Source organism: Aristolochia californica, unplaced genomic scaffold (genome assembly GCF_029961685.1).
Source record: "Aristolochia californica isolate CCGP_79_NKW_82.1479 unplaced genomic scaffold, dmAriCali1.0.hap1 SCAF_16, whole genome shotgun sequence".
NCBI lineage: Eukaryota > Viridiplantae > Streptophyta > Magnoliopsida > Piperales > Aristolochiaceae > Aristolochia > Aristolochia californica.
The window spans coordinates 18,826,866-18,845,987 of record NW_027181837.1 but is presented as its reverse complement, the minus strand read 5'-3'; the positions used below and the strand labels follow the sequence as shown (position 1 = coordinate 18,845,987).

The window sequence follows — 19,122 nt, the reverse complement described above, 5'->3', positions numbered from 1 at the left end:
TTGTGTCCTTAAAAGCATTGTTATTACAAGATCATCTTTCAAGATAATTATTGATAGGAAATTTATGATTCTTGGAGCAGATTTCTTCAACAATTATTGGGATATCAGATTTCCTCAATTCTGTTTTTTTTGTAATTTTCTCTTTCCTCCCTCTGTCTTAGAAATATTCTTGGAGTAGATTTGAGGGATATGAGACTTTTCCATCAGAACTATAATGCTTGAATCCTGATTGTTCGTGTGTTAAAATTGGGTTGAGGTACATCCCAAAATAACTAGTTGAAGTAACAATTTATTTTTCCAACTAATAACCACTGGATTTTCTTGAGATCAATCTATATCGGATTATTCCTATAATCCCCATCATGTTTAGGCATACACAAATGAATAATGGGCCAGAGACATGAATAACATAGGAATACAAATTTAACGGGGTATAAATTAGGCCCACATAATAGACATCCTACTTTAATACTATGTTAAAATTGCGTTAATTTCTATCCCAAAATGACTAACCTAAGTTAGGAAACCTTTTTTTCATTTATGTATTTTGATGAAATCGAGGATATTTGTAACGGTCTGTCCATCTGTTGGCATCCCACCCCTTGTGCTAGTATGGCTGACACTTAGCTAGGGAAGGGTGTCGCTAGGCAACACCTTGTAGTTGGCATCTCCTTCCCTGTTTAGATCAATTTTATTTGGGTTGTGTCTTATTCTTGTTGCTTGTATTGTAGCTTTTTATTTGCTACCTGGGGAGTTTTCTTCTTAATGAATTTTTTTTTCTCATTTTCATAAAAATAAAAAAACTAATAATCACTGAGATGATTCCCTCTAACAATGTTTGCATGATAAGTGACAGATCTATGCTCCTTCTGCAGGGTACACGGTCAAGACATTCCATGTTTGTTCAGTCTTTGAGGGGTGATCCATTTAGGGTAAGACATTTTAATCTTATTATTCTTTTGGTTTTACAGTCTAAAAAGATAAAAAAATGTAATATTAGCAGCTGAATATTACAGTGCTGACAACAGTTACAGCTACTTGGTCACTTTATTATCTGCATGCCAGTCTCAACAAAATTGACCATGGATGATATGAGTTTGATGCTAAATAAAGGATGCCTGTTTTTCAATATTCAAAGGACAGATTAGTCAATTTTCAAGCAGTATAGTCATTAACCACTGATTTTAAGGACTTGGTTGAAATTTTTTTATTTTGTCTTTCCTTTCTGTTTTGTATAGCAGTAACATATTTTTCCATATGTTTAAAGCATTAATAATCTAGTTCTTGATCTCACGGCATAGCAGTTGTTGCCCCTTTGGGTAATAAGACTCATGGTAATATTAAGATATAGAAACCTGATAAAGTAGTTGGATGCAGGTGAGGAGAAAACCTAGCCCTACCTAGTATGATGCATGTTCATTGTTTTCTGGACCCTATTTTTCTTCTCAAACATTTAGGCTGTGTTTGGAACACACAAAGTGGAGAGAGAAAAAAGAGAAAAAGAAAAGAAAAGAAATGAGGTTTCTTTTCTCGTTTGGATGCCCATGGCAAATGAGAGAGAAAATGGAAGAGAAATGTAGTTTCTCTTGTTTGGATACATGTGGAAAATGAAAAAGAAAAGAAAATTAGTAATATTTTTAGATTTTGATGATTAAGGTTTTTTTCTCAAGTTTCTATTTTTTTCTTTTCTCCCCAAATTCTTTCATCTTGTGAAAGAAAATTTATTAACTAAGAGAGTGATTTTCTCTCTTATTTTCTTCTCTCAACGATTCTCTGTTGCCAAACAACAAAAAATATCTCTCCCCTTTTCTTTTCTATGGGTTCCAAACAGGCCCTTACAGCATCTTCAAGGATTTTGTGAAGTGCCCCAGAGATCCTTTCATTTGTCAAATTAGTTATGGAATAAGGTAGATATTTTCTTTCTGAATGAAAAGACTTAATTGATCTCTTATTTTTGTAATTAGCAGCAAATCTACTCACTCTTCCATGAATGAATTCTCATTCTCACCGATATATAACAATGATAAAATGATAAAACATGTATCCTCATGTCTCAAAAATAGGAAGAATGAACAGCCTACAACAGCATTTCCAATTTCATTTAACAAAAAGAAAACTTCAGGAAGCATTTTGTGATTAAATAACCTTGTTGTGTGCTATGGACCTCTTGACACTTGAAAATATTTTAAGAACATTCATGACTGGTTTGCTGAATTGACTGAGACATGTTTAGCATATAAATTATTTCAGAAAAAATCATGTTAAAATCTAATGTTATAGAATCCATAATCAATTCATTTTGAAATTAAATGTTAATGCTGTGTAAAAATTTGCTTCAATGGCTAATGTGGCTCTTATACCTGTCGGAAATTTCTCTCCTTCCATCAGTTTTCTGGGACGAGTTCTTGAGCTATGATCATTTCCGTCTGACACAATGTCAATGTTCTCTCTTTGTATCCACAGGATTTTCACATGAGTATCCTTGCAGCTTATCTACACCCGAGCTCAGAGTCGGATATCATCAAGGTAGTGTGAAATAGTGTTTCTCCCTGTTTCACTCAACAAATATATAACTGATAAATATAATAAATAAATGTAAACAAGTAGGGAAGAATCACGCCACAGTAGCTTGATTTGGATGATTTCTCTGCAGGTCAACTTGCTGGCTTCATCTAGAAATTACAGTTCGGACACCGCTGATCGGCAGCACTGGCGCTCATTCAACAGTATGGGCGGTTAATCTTATCCATTTCCTATTTTGCTTATATTTAATCCTATATCTTAGGAGATAATTGTCCTAAAGAAATAAAGAAGACATTGTTATGGTTATGCAATAATCTCATTATATCTCCTACTTCACCTTCGTTAAGACCAATTAATGGGTACGTTCTTCTGTCTTTCTCTGCAATTTTTTCTTTTCTTTTCTTTTCTTCTGTTTATATGTATTCGTTTCTTTCCTCTTCTCGCTGGAATGATGATGGGATGCCAACAGTGGCGATTGTGAACGAGGAACACGCAGTGTCCATTTGCGCACTAGTGAGTAGCAGAGATTTGAGTTTAGAGGAAGAAGCTTAAATACTCTATCTCATGCCTTGAGGTTGTATTTATAGTTGTTAGAAATTTTTTTAATAACTACGATATCTTTAGGGTTATATGCTTCAATAAGAAAAAACATAAAAAAATATATAATTATAATTTTATATCATCTCTATAAATGTTCTCATTATTTATTAGTCATATCACCACCATGTGGCTGAAGGGTGAGGGGGACGGAAGGGAGGGTAGAGAGGGTTGTCTCTTTAATAATTTTTTTATTTTTTTATTTTTTAAAATGCCAAGAACATTACAATGTCAACACCGGTTTAACCAATCCAATCCAATCACCACAATTAAAACTAGTTTGTTTAAGAACAAAGATGAAGCCCTGATGTTTTTTAAAAGTAGTTTTTTGATGAATTTGTGATTTTTGGCAATGAATTGATTGTATCAAAATATTTTTTAGTAAATGATATTTTTAAATAATTAAAAAAATTAATAACACTTGGGGTCTTTCTATATTGATTCAACTATGTATGACCCACAAAATGTATAAGCTTTATATCATGCTTTTTGTTTTAAATAAACACTCTCTGCACCATTGAGTAAAGGGAGTCATAGAACTCTTTTGTCTGTTTACAATAATGAAGATAGAATTCTGGTTAAGAAGGCTATCTCTATGAAAAGAGATGAAGCAAGGGTGGACTTTTGCATGGAGATGTTAAAAGAACATAATTTCTGATTTTTAAAGGTGCTTGAATTTATGACAGTAGCTAAAGAATGTTGTCAACCTTATATTCTAAGGGACAGTAGGCATTCAAATATCTAATTTCTGATTTCTAAAGGTAGTTGAATTTATTGAGCCATTTGGATGTTGTCTTTTTCTCCACATTATGTGGTCCTTCTAGTTGTTTGCGTTATTTACTTGCTTTTTTGACTTCTAGGGTGCAAATTTCCCATGCAATTGCTCCAACAATGAAGAGAGGTGGAAAGGCTGATGCCTTCTTTGGCAATTTCTCTTGTTTATTAAGACCTTGAACAACAAGCTAATGAATGAAAGTATCAGTAGTGTGCTTGCTCTGAATAACCAAAGTGTTGTTCATAAAACTAGTTTTACCCACCAATTAATCCCTATAATTTCCGATTTTACTATTATGAGCACGTACTCTTTCCTAGGTCGGGTTTATATCCTCTTTTAAATAAACTCTCCAATGAAAAAATTTATCTGTTAAATAAGATGAATGTTATTAGAAGATACGAGTAACTTGGGTGTCATTGATGTAATAAACCTATGATCTTATTGTGTTTTATTCACACCTATTAGGGTGAAGGGTATAGATGTAATTCTTATATTTTGACATCTATAAATAAAGCTTACGGGGGAGGATTAGGGATTCACTCTCACAACCCTAATCCCCACTCTCCTTCCCAATGTGCCTACTCTCTTCATCTAACCAAATCGTCCTTCACTCTTTCTCTTCTTCTCTCCTTATTTTCTTCTCTCTTTCTTCTTCATTTTTTATTTACCTTATGTTACAAACATTATTATCATGGAATCTTGAAAAATAACATGGTACCAGAGTAACATTTTTAGGATTCCATCTCAATGGTTCATTCAATGTCCGATTGATCATAGTGTGCCCTGATGTACTTGGTAGCAATAGCCAAAACAACAATTGAGAAGTATTTTTACATAATTTAATTACTAGATACTTGAGTGTTCATTATAGCCTGGAAGACATGTTTTTGGGCCCTCTTCATGCATGAAATTTATATTATGCTAGCTTACATGAGAACAACATACTTATTCATGTAAAGTTTAGGTTTTTCCTCATGTTCTTGCAAGCTACAAATTATTGCACACTCCATGCATCTTGCTGCTTGTTTTTCTCCATGAATTGACTCTTTAAGAAGTGTATTGGAGGTTGAGAATTGATATACCTCAGAAATTTTCATTAAAACTGTTGAATTTAGGACCCATTATTAGAATCTCGAGCAAAATAAGTGAGAGAGAGCAGAAAAGGAGAAGAGGAGAAGAGAATAAGAGAAAAAGATAGAGAACTCAAGTAAAGAAGGGAGAAAGAGAGAAAAGAGAGAGAGCATTTAGGCTAAGAGATCTTGGATGAATTTGGAGAAGGAGAGAGAGACTTGATGTTCTACCACAAGTCAAGGGCTTTTATTTATAGTTTTTTAGAGGAATTTACGATGCCTACAATGCCCTTAGGGCTATAAGTTTTACATGAGAAAAGACCCAAGTAGACATATTCACCTTAACTAATTACCCCCTTACGCCATCTTTATGAGATGACACCTTATTTACAATCATGCCACCCCTTTTGGATGTGTGGGCCTTCTCCATACTCGTGTGGGATTGGGCCCATCTTCTAACACACTCTCTCAAGCAGGGGAGGGGGTGAGAAAAAATCAAATTGTTGCAAATGGTGGACATGATTTTGTGAATGATAGGTTTCGTGAGCATGTCTGCAACTTGTCCTTGTGAGGAAGTATGTCTGAGGGATAATATGTCGGCTTGGAATTTTTTTCGTATAAAGTGGCATTCCTCATAAATGTGTTTTGTTCTTTCATAGAAGACCAGATTTGAAGTGATATTAATTGCAGCTTGATTATCGCAATATAGGTTCATAAAGGCTCCTTTATAGAATCTCAATTCAGTGATAAGGGACCTGATCAATAGCCATGGCCATGTATTATGCATGTACACTGGTCTTTGCAACTATATTTTGCTTCTTGTTTCTCCATATAACCAAGTTTCCTCCTACCATTGTACACTACCCTGAAGTAGATATTCTGTCATCTGGGGATTCAATCCAATTTGCATCCGAGAACCCTTCTATGTTGAAGTAACCATGGTTCTTATAGAGAAACCATCTACCTTGAGCTCCTTTCAAATATTGTAATATTCTTTTCAATGTTTTCCAATGAGTAAGTTGTGGTTTATGCGTGTATTGACTTACCACACTTACTGGATATGAGATATCTAGTCTTGTTACACATAGATAAATAAGTTTCTCCACAATTCTTTGATATTTTTCGATATCCGCATCTTCTCTAGAACCTGTAGATAATTTAGTATTTGAATCCAAGGGGGGTGTTTGTTGGTCTACACTCCATCATTCATGTCGCCTCCAGTAGATCAAGGACATACTTCCTTTAAGATAGTATAATCTCATGCTTGGACTATAACACCTCAACACCCAAAAAGTATTTTTAAGTAGTCCAAAATCTTTTGTCTTAAACTTTTCACATATCTTCTCTTTGGTTTCCTGGATGCCATCAGAATCACTACCAATTAGGACAATATCATCAACATAGACTACCAAAAGTATTTTCCCTTTGAGAATGTCTTTGATAAACACGAAGTGATCTACTGAACATCAGTGAAATCCTGCCAGTAACAGTGTTTGGCTAAATTTATCAAACCATACACGAAGAAATTACTTCAGACCATATAGAGATTTCCTCAATCTACATCTTCAAACCATATGAAAATTTTCATTCCTCGATCATATCAGGATACCTTCAATATCCAAGATGGAAAACAACAATGGAAGAACATATGACATCACTTTATGAAAATCAGACATGGAAATTAGTGACCCTACCACTACACAAGAAAATAATGGGATATAAGTGGATGCTCACATTTAAACACAATCTAGATGACACCATTGAAAAACTAAAAGCTAGTTAGTGGTCAAAGGAACTCATTATTATGGGATTGACTATGAGGAGACATTCTTCCTGTTGCTAAATTAAATTCAGTAGGAATTCACAATGATCGATCAAACAACGTATTGATTTTTGCAAACAAACAAAAAATGGCTAGTTTGGTTTGGGGAAGTTCTAAGTACCCCACCAAACCACATATAGAGAAGTTAATGAGCATTTATTGGCAAAACCTTAAAGTATTTATCATCAATCTTGTCATACTTCTTAAAAGTGTTTTTTGAGTGAAAGAGTGATACCCAACTACATTTCCAATCCTCTCTCCTCCACCTATTCCTTGCATCTCATTATAGAAAAGCTCCTATACATTCTACATTGTGCTAAAAAGAAGTGGAAGCTAGGATCTCTCAATAAGAAGGTACTCTCCAAGTACTTGGGTGTAAGTTTTTACTTTCTTTAATTTTTCTTTGTAAAAGGTTTATCTAGAACTTATTCAATGTAGATAGAAAGGTCTTGCTAGAGCTAGAATCTAGCCAATCTCTAGGATAGATTAAATTTGTAAAAAATATGTATTGAGCTAAATGTGGCTTAAAGATAGCCGGAATATCTTTGCATAAATTCCAGCTATTAGAGCTTTGAAATAGTGGAATTTCCCAAGCAAGAGTTTTTGGACGATAAATACCATTAGGGGAACATTGATAACAATTTCTTTTGTCTCCTATGGTGTGTGAATGTCTACTTTACATTGAAATTGTGATATGGCATGATTTGTGTTTACACGCCTTCCTTAAAGTTTTAATGTGAATCTCTCAATTAACCCTCCTCTTGAGAATGTTGAATTTCTGGGAAAATAGAAATATTTCACTAACTTATTGTAATTTGAGGTCAATGAGTATCTATTTATAATAGAAGAAACAAGTAGAATCTAATTACAACTAAACTGCCTTTATCCCATTTACACCTCAAAGCTAAACACTAAAAGATAAGTCCTAGAACAATAGAACAATTGAACGTAAAAAGAAGACTAACATAACTAAAACCCCTTTAATTGAGACTCTTCTATTAGGCCTCATTTTCTAAGACTCCACCATATTAATTCTTGTTATGTGAGACTTCTTACTATGAGAGACATGTAAGAATCTTCCATATCTACTCTTCAACACTCCCCCTCAAGTTTGAGTTTATAATTTCAGCTTGCAATGAAAATGATTCATGGTCTTCAATCTTCATTAGTTAAAACTTTTTCATAGATGTTAAATCTTCATCATTTGTACTCCCCTTTTCGTGAATGTTTTGGTCACTAGAAATTACCACAACATGTTCTACAAAATACCTCTTTCTTATACTTTTTCTACTTCTCCCCCTCAAGTTGGGGATAAAAAGAACATAGAGATTTAGCTTAAACAAAACACAATATAAGAGAAGAAAATCACTCCTAGCCATACAACAAAGCTTTATACACCAGTCATAAATGGTCATAATCTGAAAAACACTCCACTCAATTTTAAAGGCAAAAAAATGACCCACCTTTAGGGCTCAACAAAGAGATTGCTCACTTTTTAAGGGTAGCACAAACATAAGATGATCAACTAAAGAAATACTACAGGAAAGTAAATTTTACATAAAGGCGGTGACTATGCAACACTCATATTTCTAGTGACATTTAAAAAAAAAAATTAGGGGAGACTATAACGGTAGAACTTAATAAATTTGACCAAGTAAAACTTTTTTGAAGTAACCACAATTTTTCATAATTAACTATGCGGAAGATACACAAACAAGTAACAATAATGCAAAACTAGAAAGCATCATCGAAGCAAGATATTGCATACCTTGAATGTGCACATCATAGAGTGATTAAGTCTGACCAAAACTCCCTGATTTAAAGAGAAATTTTGTTAAAAACTTGGATTGTAGCAGAAAATGAAACTCAATTCACATCAATGTATGGAGAGCTAATAGTAGAGGAGATAGGGGGAAAATGAGAGATTTTCACTAGAACCAATATTTTCTACTTTTGATATCGATATCTCCAAAAATATAGTTAAGAATCACAAAAAAAATTGTTGCTCAAGAAACTAGACTCAAAGAGCTTTAAATTGATACCTAAATTGACATAAAAACCTTCGTACTTGTATGATCTATTGATTTTCATTATTTTGTAGTTTGACCCTTGTCAACTCCAATGCGAATATCTCCTTAAATATAGATTAGATTAACATAAAATTCTCTTTCTGAAACTAGAATTTAATAAATTTCATCTAAATATAACATTTCTTCATAAAATATACTTATTTTGAAATAAATAATCTAATATATCTCGGACTCTTTAATCTGGTTGAACTGAGTACTCTTTCTTCTTTGGCAAGTATGACCATTGACTCTTTCAAGATCAATAACTTCCTCTGGAAAAGTTAGATTGAGAATTGTTTTAATAGGTATGAAAATAGACTTAAAGATCTATCTTTTGACATATATTTATCCATATAAAATCTCATTCTTGATGGCATAAAATGCCTAGAAATTTTAATCTTTGTGTTGATGCTCGAACCTCTCTTGTTATCTAAGCTTTGTTGCTTCAAATATCGATTTCTCTTTGTAGAAAACTCCAATTGTTAGACTTTTTTTATGTCGAAAAGTAGACTCAAATATATTTTTGTCAATATATAATTTCTAATATTAAATTTTAATATGGAGGTGCAAACTCCAATAAAACAACGGATACTTGGACAAGAAAGAAAGAAAAAAGATAGAATACAAACTTAAACTACTAGAGATGATAGATTAGAAAAGGATCACATCATCTCTATAGGTTGACCGATTCAACTCATTGAACCCGTTATGATACTTGTTGAATGAATTTTTGGAAAAGATAAATATTTCACTAACTTGTTGTAATTTAAGTATAATGAACATCAATTTATAATAGAGAAAACAAATCCAATTACAATTAAACTACCCTTATCCCAGTTACACCCAAAGTTAAACACTAAAAGATAAGTCCTAGAACAATTAAACAACTGAACATAAATAGATGACTAACATAACTAAAACACCTTTAATTGAGACTCTTCTGTTAGACCTCCTCTTGGGAGACTCCTTTAAGACTCCACCATATTAACTTTGGCTATGTGACAGAGAAGTCATCTCAATCAACAGAAGGTACCAAAGATTGGTTGAAAATTTCATATATATTATTGTAACTAGACCTTACATTTCTTATGCAATAAGTGTTGTTAGCCAATAAATGCTTGGACCTCAAAGTTCCCATTGGAAAAACTTGGAATGAATCTTCTAGTACTTGAAGAAATTTCTTGGACAAGGTCTCCTAAAAAAATGCCATGGACATGTTGTATTGAAAGTTTTGCAGATGTTGATTGCGTTGGTTCTCCAGATAACTAGAAATCTACTTCAGGTTATTGTAGATTAGTTGGAGGTAACCTAGTAATTTGGAAGAGCAAGATGTAGAAAGTAGTTGCATGATCTAGTGCAAATGTAGACTACAGAGCTATGACACATGCAATAAGTGAAATGGTGTGGATCATTATGTTGGTTAGTTTTTTGTGCAGTCTCCAACATCTCTCAATCAAATGATAATTAAGTCCATAATAAGTATAAATTCAATGCCTCTCCAAAGCCACAACCTTTGCCTCTACCTTGGCCAACATTTCTAGCTCGGCCTCTTCCTACAGTATTTTATCCTCTACCTTGACAAATCTTAGTTGAAGTCTTAATAACTTCAATCTTAATATCAGTTAACTTGGTTGGGATGTGAAGCATTGTTGCACAAATGTTATGTAACGAGGTTTCAGTAGAGGGACTCAAAATTTGTGGCATTGCTATATTAAGCTATGGTTGTAGGATGGCGAGGCGAATAGCCCCAACCAATTATTCTCTTCATCATTCTTGGACAACAATATTTGTGGAATTATAGCTGAGCTAACTTCCTTTCTTACAAAAAATTTTTGAAACGAGCGAAGTATTCATTGAGGTTGTCTCCATGTTTTGTTATACATGACAATGATAATTTATGTCAAAAGTGTCTAAGGTAAGTTGACAACTAAAATATTTCTTGCGATGTTTATACACAATAATAACTTTGTTTTCTATATCTATAATCCTATCTGAATCATCTCATGCTTGGATGCCAATTTTCTTTTCCTATTAGTAATTGTTTGACTAGCCTTATTGCTACCTTTTGTACTTCCACTGTCTTCAATAGGCATAGAAGATTCAACCATTTTTGCATAAATGAAGAACATTTACACAAAACATTGAAACATGAAAGAAACAATAAAAAAATGAACCTCCAAAGATATGTGACACATCCATTATCAAGACAAACACAAATAAATTCAAAAAGACATCAATCCATATATTCTATGTAAAACCTGAAAAGAAATTAGATTCTCTCTTTCTCCCCTCCCCTTTTCCCTGAGAATATTTCCTCCCCATCAACCATATTTTTGTGCTTAACCCACCACCGTATTTACACATTCCATCCAAAGAAGCTCCACCACCTCAACTTCTCACTCTCGTCCTATATGTGACTCATCCTCATCCTCTACTACTATAGGTGACTTATCCCCATCTTCTGCTCCTAATGACCTAGATAAACCCACTCGAGGTGGTCACACAGAGATTGTCCTTCCTCTATACCCCTCATGCACAAATGAATTTTTTTTGTTTTGGCTACAAGGAAGACTGGAGAGTCAATTTATTTATTTATTTATTTATTCATTTCAGAAGATTGAATGATAAGATGATTTAGATAAAGCCATTAGCTATGATACTATGAAAAGTTTAGAATTTGAATGCTTGTCAAAGAGAGAATGGGAAATTGAAATTCTTAATAAATAAAAAAAATTGATTGAATTTAATTAACTTCTCCACTTTCCAAGTTGAAAAAAAATAGAATAAAAAAATCATTAATACTTACATATTTGATACACTAAAAATTAACATATAATTATTGTTATCAGAAATGTCTTCCATGTATGCACTAAAAAATATTTTATCGAATCAAAAAGGGGGAAAGGCATCTCATATCCCATTTATGATGAAACTAATGAGAAAAAATAAAATTGAACTATAAACTGACAAACATAAAATAAAAAATAACATAGATGAGAGAAAAAGATTATCCAAATCAAAGGAGAAAATGTATTGGAAATTTATATTAAGATAAATTTCTTACTACAAAGAACATTGCTAATAGTTTTGATCAATGATAATAAAGAGTCGAGTATGTATGAAAATGGCAAAGGTTAGCACCGGGAGAATGAAAGTAAAATTTAAAAAATAAAATAAAAAAGGAAAAAAACTGTTTTGGATAAAATAACCAATAGAGCAAAAAAATGACTATGATTTCATAAAAAAAACGAGAGAACAAAGAAAGGGGGAAAATCAGAAGGGTATTCCCCTATGCCCAATATTTCTATTCAATTAGAACAATTCAACAAATAGAATGATCCTATGAATAAAAAAGGAATACAACAAAATAACTAAAAAGGACTCACTCTCAAATTGAAAAAAAAAAACAATTTTAAAAACCGAAAGTATTGGCATTAGGCAATCGGAAATAAGACAAAAAAAACATAAAAATGTCAGAGTGGTTCCGTCCACTCTTGTGAGCGGTGACTTTCTGTACTTAATTTACTAGTCTTTTAGGTTGTATTGGCCAACCTCTTGACAAAAAATAGAAATAACACAGTTAGATGATAGTAGGTTTTTGGACCACTCCATATAGTAACCACACCAGCTTCCCTTTAGAATCTAAGACTTAATAAGTACTAATCTAAGATCTAAATAAGTAATAACATCAAATAGGTAATGAAAAGCTATACAAACCAAAAAAAAGAAAAAATTAACCCCAAAAGAAAATTACAAAAAAAAGTTCTATAGCACAAGAATGAACAAAGTAGGTACAAATTCAAGAGAGAAAGAGAGAGAGAGAGTAATGAGAGATGAGGATGGAGAAGCAGGGCAGGGGAGGGGAGGGGAGGGAGGGATCCATATCCAGGTAATTGTGTAAATTTGAGAGGGAAGAGGTACCGAGGACTGTTACTATTAGACCACACGTTAAGTGGGAGTAAAGAGGAGCCAGCTGTCACATAGCGGTTTTTTCGCGTTTTTGATTCTTACACACTCAAACTTCCAAAAATGGAAAGTTTAGAAAGTGTGCCAAGGTCCTTGTGCAAAAAATAATGCGGTGTGGGCCCCCATTCTCTAAAGTCCTAATTTCACTCAATTAAGGGTTCGAAAGCGATGGATCGTTGGTAACGTGAATGAAAGCCCACCAAAGCCAAAAACTCCTTACCATTTTTAGGTTTCAGATGAAAGCGACGTTTATCATTTTTTTACGACCAAGGTAAAAAAAATAAATAAAATAAACCGGAGTGGTCCCACCGCTTGGATCCTCTGTTGAGATATGAGGATCTAACCAGGGCGGTAGATCGTACGGCTGGTCAGACTGTCACGCACGAACAATCTTTTTTTATTTTTATTATTATTATTTTTTTAAATGTTTTCAGAGGTGGGGGCGCCTTAGGCTTGAATGGGGCCCACATGCTGGTTTGATACTTTTTGCTTACACATAAGAAGACGGCAATAATTAAGCGAAAAAAGTACAATAAGACCCTTTTCCCCGGTGATGCCTTTCCGGCTTCCGCCACCAGAAAAAAAAGTTTTAATCTCCGTCGCATCTTTTACGAGAAAGATAACTAAGGATGATTGACAAGATTTTGGGTTTTTTTAATGGGAGAGTGATTTGACGGAGAGCAGTGAAATTAATTTTAGGGAAGAGAGAATTCGAGTTCCGGACTGGTCTTGCCAAGGAAAAGAAGCGCACAAGAGAGCGGGTTAAGTCCCTCTCGCCATTAATGGTCCCTTCCTCCTCTCTGACTCCGTTTTTCCGTGAATCTGATGAAACTCAGACCACGGGATAGATAGAGACACGTCATCTTACCATCCGGCAGCATTTCCGAGGATTCCACGACCACCTTCAATTCCTTGGACTAATGGTCTCCGTTTTGTGCTTTTTTATTTTCCCCTTGAGCTACGACAACGGTTTAATCGATTCTTCTTTTTAAGTCTCTGATTGCTGCGATTTGTTTCCTCATTGGGAAAGTACCATCCTGGACTCTGCCTCCTACTACTACCCTTTTTGTTTGTTACCCATTTTAAATCCAAAAGAACCTCAGATGGCGAAGAAAAAAGGAGTCGGCCATCGACAGAACCAAAGACTAGTTCAAGTGGGTTTCTTTCTTTTAACTGCTGAAAATGCGTGTATTACTCTGGATAAGAGGGTTACAACGCAGCTCCCTTCGTTTCTCGACCAGTCGCCACCAGACTGAGACTACATGAAGCTTTCGGGATACATTTAAAGAGAAGAAAAAAAAAAGTGTCAGGAGCAGCAGATCTACCGAAGACGACAAACAAATATAGAGAGACTTACAGAAAAAAAAAAAAAAAAAAAAAAGGGGCCCATTCTGTTAGAAAAATATAATAACAGTGGCAGTGATGAAGAAGGAGCTTCTCTCTCTCAAGTGGGTCTCATCAGAGAATGAAACCCGTTTTTGTGCAGCCAAGTGGGCGGTTTTATTATCTGCGATGAGAATCCTGATGATGCTGCAGCGGTCGCAAACAGTTGAGAGGTAGCCCAACCGGATTGCCTCTGTTGTTGCTGGTGCTGGAATTGCTGTTGAAGATTGTAATGGTGTTGGTAGTGTTCGACTGTTGTTCCCATAGAAAGGCTTCCTTCTCTTCCTCCTTCGCTCACGCCTGCAACCTGTATAAGTTTTGAACATTAATCCGAGAGGCTCTGCTGTTTTAAGACTCTGAACGAAGAGAAAAATACCCACATGATAGATGGGAGGATTGAACTGATGCTGCATCATGTGTACCATGGAGCTTTCCCCTGGTCTTCTGAATTGCCGAGAAGTGGGAGAAAAGATTTGGTGGTTGCTGGGAACCTTCGGCTTGTTTTCTTCAAACTGTAATCAGTAGGAACCGAAGTTCATCGTTTCAAAGTAATGTCCACAAAACAAAAAAAAAATTGAAAAAAGAAAAAGTAATGTCAGTACCCTTTGCTTGATGCTCCGGGAAATTCTCCAATCCGGTTCCGAAGTCTGATCCAACCCATTATTCCTCTCTTCCTCACCCAAATCCATATTGTCTCGCTTAGATGCGGAATTTCCCAAGCTCAAATCAAGATTGTGATCGTTGTTACAACCTGAAATTTTCATTCAGTTCACAGTGCTCAGAATTGATATAGCTAGCTTTTCATGGAAGATCGTGAGCTTAATATGTTACTTACTGGCAGAACTGAGCTCAGTTTCATATATACTCGGATCAAAGTTTGTTACTGCTTCTCTTCCATTGCACTTGATCGCTGCTTTATCATAAGCCCTGACGAAAACATAAATGCGAGCATCGTTTTAATTTTCAGTCAATCAAAAATAAATTTCAAGAAGAAAAAAGGTTTTATGATTGTGATAATAAATACCTAGCAGCTTCAATTTCTGAATCGAAAAGGCCCAAATAAACGTATCTGTTTAAACCAAATGCGAAACCAATTACTAAACCGAAGAAGATAGCCAAAGATTGCGGGCAACCAGGAAGAGAATCGAGGATAAAATTTTACTTCTTTCCCAAAAATTGACCCATTCTTGCTTCCCATCTTCCACATTTGTGTAAAGTAACCCCTCTGAATTTGGAGCTTCCGCGGGGAAAACCTGTGCTTTGGCGACGAAGAACATGAACAAACTCTTCTTTGGTCAGGTTGCTCATCTGTCGTTAGTCAGATTCAAGTTATCCCTCCTTTCAATCACTGCTTCACTCTTTAAAAGCGTCAATCTAAAATAGAAGGATCTATAAGATCATAACCAGTTTTTCCGCTTACCTGTTTTAAATCTTCCTCATAATCCTCGAGAGTGAAATTGATGTCCGCCTCCACTCCCCGAAATTTGATTGCTGCTCTGTCATAAGCTCTGAGATGAAATGTATGGTATTCAGCAAAAAGAGCCGAGGAAAGCAGAAAAATTAATAGGGAAAGCAAGGTACCTAGCAGCTGCATGCGCAGTGTCGAATCCACCTAAATTGGAGACGCCATGTCAATATCAGTGACTGCATGCTCTTCAAAAATCCTTCGAAAAAAAGGAAAAAATGGAAACTAAAAATAAAGACTAATTTTACTGTGGAAATACATACCCAAATAAACCTGCTTTCCGCAGTCCCTGTAAGCAAGAAAGGCGAAAGAAGGAAGAGGATTAGAAGAAGATGATTCAGAGACGAAAATGAACGGACGAATAGAGATTTAAGAAAAAGAATAAAAAAGTACCAGATATGAGATTCCCATCGACCTGTTCGCCGGTAGAAGGTGACCCCGCGGTACTGAGAGCTCCTCGACCGTGGTCCCCTCCGGCTCTTCTTGATCGGCTGTGCAGTACTCTCGATTGCTTTGCTCGGTGCGCCGTTCGCCTCCGGTTGGTGGAACCTCACACCGACCCAGTGCGCCCGAGGGAGGGGAATGCCGGCGGCCACTCGTCGTTCATCATTGAGGGTATCAGCCTCATCCTTGGCTGTCGGAACCGGAAAGAACTGCCGGGTGACTACCGCTTCGCCCTGATCGCTACCGCCAAGAGGCACCCCAAAGATTTTAGCGGCTCCGGCGGCGTCTTCGTCCTCGGAGACGCCCATAAACACGGCGGAGGAGCTCGAATTATCATCGTAGTCATTAGATAAGTTAGAGCCCACATCGACCCCTTTACCCTTGTCGTCCTCCCCATCGATGAAGATCCTCTGAGAGGAAGACTCATCCTCCTCGGAGGCCTCCGTTCTGTGGTCATCAGGGGAGCCGTTCAGATCCCACATGGAGTTCTCTCTCTCCGTTACGGTTTCCGGGTCCTCTTCTTTAGAGCTCTGTTCTTTGGATCCTAAGACGTACAGAAACATATCTCCGATTGCTCTCCATCTTTCCCCATCCAAGAAAAAAAAATTATCAGCTCTCTTTGGAGCTACTAGCTATGAATAAACCATCCCCTCTTTTTTCGTATTTACTCTTCTTCAGAAGCAAAAAGAATTGTCCTCCTCTTCCAAAACAAAACCTAGGACAGCGCTGTGGCAAAAAGGCCGCCGATGAGAGATGCCCAGAACTCAACACCTAGCCTAACTGCCTAATACAGCATAGACGAGGGGAGACAAAGGACAACAAAAAGCACTACCAACTTAATGCTCCTCTTTCTCTCTCTCTCTGCTTCTCCCTCTTTCACAAATCAATCATATGCCCTCCTCTTGATTAACTCTCTCAATCACCATTAACCTACCCTTTACCCTCCTTTCTCTCTCTTAATCACCAATATGGAAGCTGGAAGCATCTGTTTCTTACCTTTTTCTCCCACGTTAACCAAATCGAAAAGCATAATCTGTCCATTCACTACAAGGACTTAGCCACTAATGGACAGAGACTAATTTCTTAACAGCAACTGCACCATCTTAACCTCCCGTTAAACCACTTCTTCTCTGTCATCCTTTTCTATCTCTGTGTAAATATTATAAATCAGAACCTAGCAAAACGATGTTAATACTTGGAAGAGACAGAGAAAGTTACAGAGGTAAATTAAAAACTATTGTGAGACAGAGAGGCCGGAGAAGGGCGTTTTTGGAAAGGCGGACGAATCTAATGGAGGACTCCACCCAATCTACTCAAAAAAGGAAACGGGAATAAAAGGAGGAAGGAGTTTCCAGAAAGTCCAACCCAAGAGTACGGGAAACAGCCACGTTGCCCTTTAAGGGGTCGGAGCAGCCAATCACCGTCCACTCTCCCATCCAACTCACCTCGTATTAAATGACAAACCCCATGGCCGATCGATCAACTTGCCGTTTGTGCAGAGCTGAATCTCCAAGGTAGAAGAGAGAAGAGCGAATAACAGAGGGACCCAGTGAGTTGGAAGAACACGTCATATCCCACCAGGGAGGCGCAAGCAGAAGTAGAAACAGCAGCACAGTAGCAGTAACGTATCTCATCCTCAGAGTTGTGCTAAAGAAAAACTTCCAATAATGGAAGATGAACGAGGCTTCGAGCGGCCCTCTCTTTTCTCCTTATGGCAAACAATGTCATCTATTTCCACAAACCCACTCACCCAAAGCACATTTTCTCTTCCTTTCCTGGCAAAATGCAAAACTTTTCTCTCATCTCTCATTAGTTTTGTGAGGCCATCCTTTCGGCACTCCTCAAAATCCCACTTCTTCCTCTCCCGGATGATAGAGATAATATAAAGATAATAATAAATATAAAGATAATAGTGTTTATTAACACTGTTCAACGCTTAGCTAGCTAGCATGCATGATCTTGGATTCATAATCCACTACACTTATTCTTCTACTTCATTGATCTTGGAAGCCGTTTGCACTTATAACTCGATTGATCGGAAGCTCAAGCTCGACTTTTTTGGATCAGGCCGTGGATCCTTCTGCTGAAAACCCATGAAGGGAAACATCGAAAATCCATCACCAACTGTTTGATCAACTTAGACGACACTGTATCATGTTGAAAATCTCGCCATGGTTCTGGTCTGGTTACCTGAGTAAGAGTGCCCTGTCAAAGCCATGTCTAAGATGCTCGTACTATGATTCCGCCTGTTAGGCTTTTTATTCCCATAGCAGGCATTGATGCAGCTAACAAATCCAAAGTCGGAACAAGCATCTCATGGTCAGGTGACCCTGAAACCTCCTTAAGAAATTCCCCAATTGACCCGACCACCAGACCTGCTTTTCTGCTTATTCTTGAGTGCATCTATCAAACATATCGGGTTCCCTTCGAGGGCTTTTCAGCATCTTTGCCTTCCTATATTCTCCTGTTCTCTTTTTGTCAACTCTACACTGGGTGGAGAGGGCGTTTCTGGCAATTGATCGGTGAAATCAACCCAGCAAAGAAGAACTTTAGTTTTTTATGTTTTTGGAAAAGAAATCTTGAGCTATCTTTAATAAGTAATAACCACCCCTTGATCCTCATACGAGGATGTGTGATCCTCCTTTGCCCAATAAGGGAGGTTCGATGAGATTAAAAATTAGAAAACTCAGAAGCATCTCCATATGAATGGAATCCGAGGAGACATTGTTGCTACGGCTGCTGCCTGTTGGGGATTTTTATATTGCAAGTGTGGGCTTTGTTTTTGTGCCAAGACAAGGTTTCTCAAGATCCGGGAAGATCCGCCTCCTTCCGGTCAAGCATGATTGGATACTGACGGCTACCCTACTCCCTTGGATCATCACTTCATCTCTTCCCTTCAGCTGTCTTTGTTTTTGGAGAACAAGTTCTGATTGATTGATTGATTGATTGATTGAACTCATGAAACCTCATGCCGCTTTTTCTGTTTTCTTTCGACCTGTTAAACCTCC

At 36.4% G+C, this 19,122-nt stretch overlaps 2 protein-coding genes across 4 annotated transcripts in view; one reads left to right on the top strand and one right to left on the bottom strand.

Moving 5' to 3' along the window:
- Positions 1-2,898, top strand: part of LOC137953055 (protein DWD HYPERSENSITIVE TO UV-B 1) — a 32,960-nt gene extending 30,062 nt beyond the window's left edge. For all 3 annotated transcript variants that reach the window (XM_068800244.1, XM_068800245.1, XM_068800246.1), the window contains 3 exons: positions 876-932; positions 2,464-2,526; positions 2,654-2,898. In XM_068800244.1, coding sequence (XP_068656345.1) covers positions 876-932; positions 2,464-2,526; positions 2,654-2,740 — 207 coding nt within the window. In that variant the 3' untranslated portion in view covers positions 2,741-2,898. The remainder of the gene's footprint in view (positions 1-875; positions 933-2,463; positions 2,527-2,653) is intronic.
- An 11,293-nt stretch (positions 2,899-14,191) lies between these two features.
- LOC137953751 (AP2-like ethylene-responsive transcription factor TOE3) lies at positions 14,192-17,038 on the bottom strand. The gene is made up of 10 exons (XM_068801250.1): positions 16,064-17,038; positions 15,934-15,959; positions 15,787-15,817; positions 15,626-15,713; positions 15,368-15,513; positions 15,230-15,274; positions 15,041-15,132; positions 14,808-14,956; positions 14,586-14,717; positions 14,192-14,512 (listed from the first exon to the last, which is right to left on the bottom strand). The coding sequence occupies exons 1-10, from the start codon at positions 16,675-16,677 to the stop codon at positions 14,267-14,269; spliced, it is 1,569 nt and encodes a 522-aa protein (XP_068657351.1). The 5' UTR covers positions 16,678-17,038; the 3' UTR covers positions 14,192-14,266.
- Positions 17,039-19,122: the final 2,084 nt, after the last annotated feature.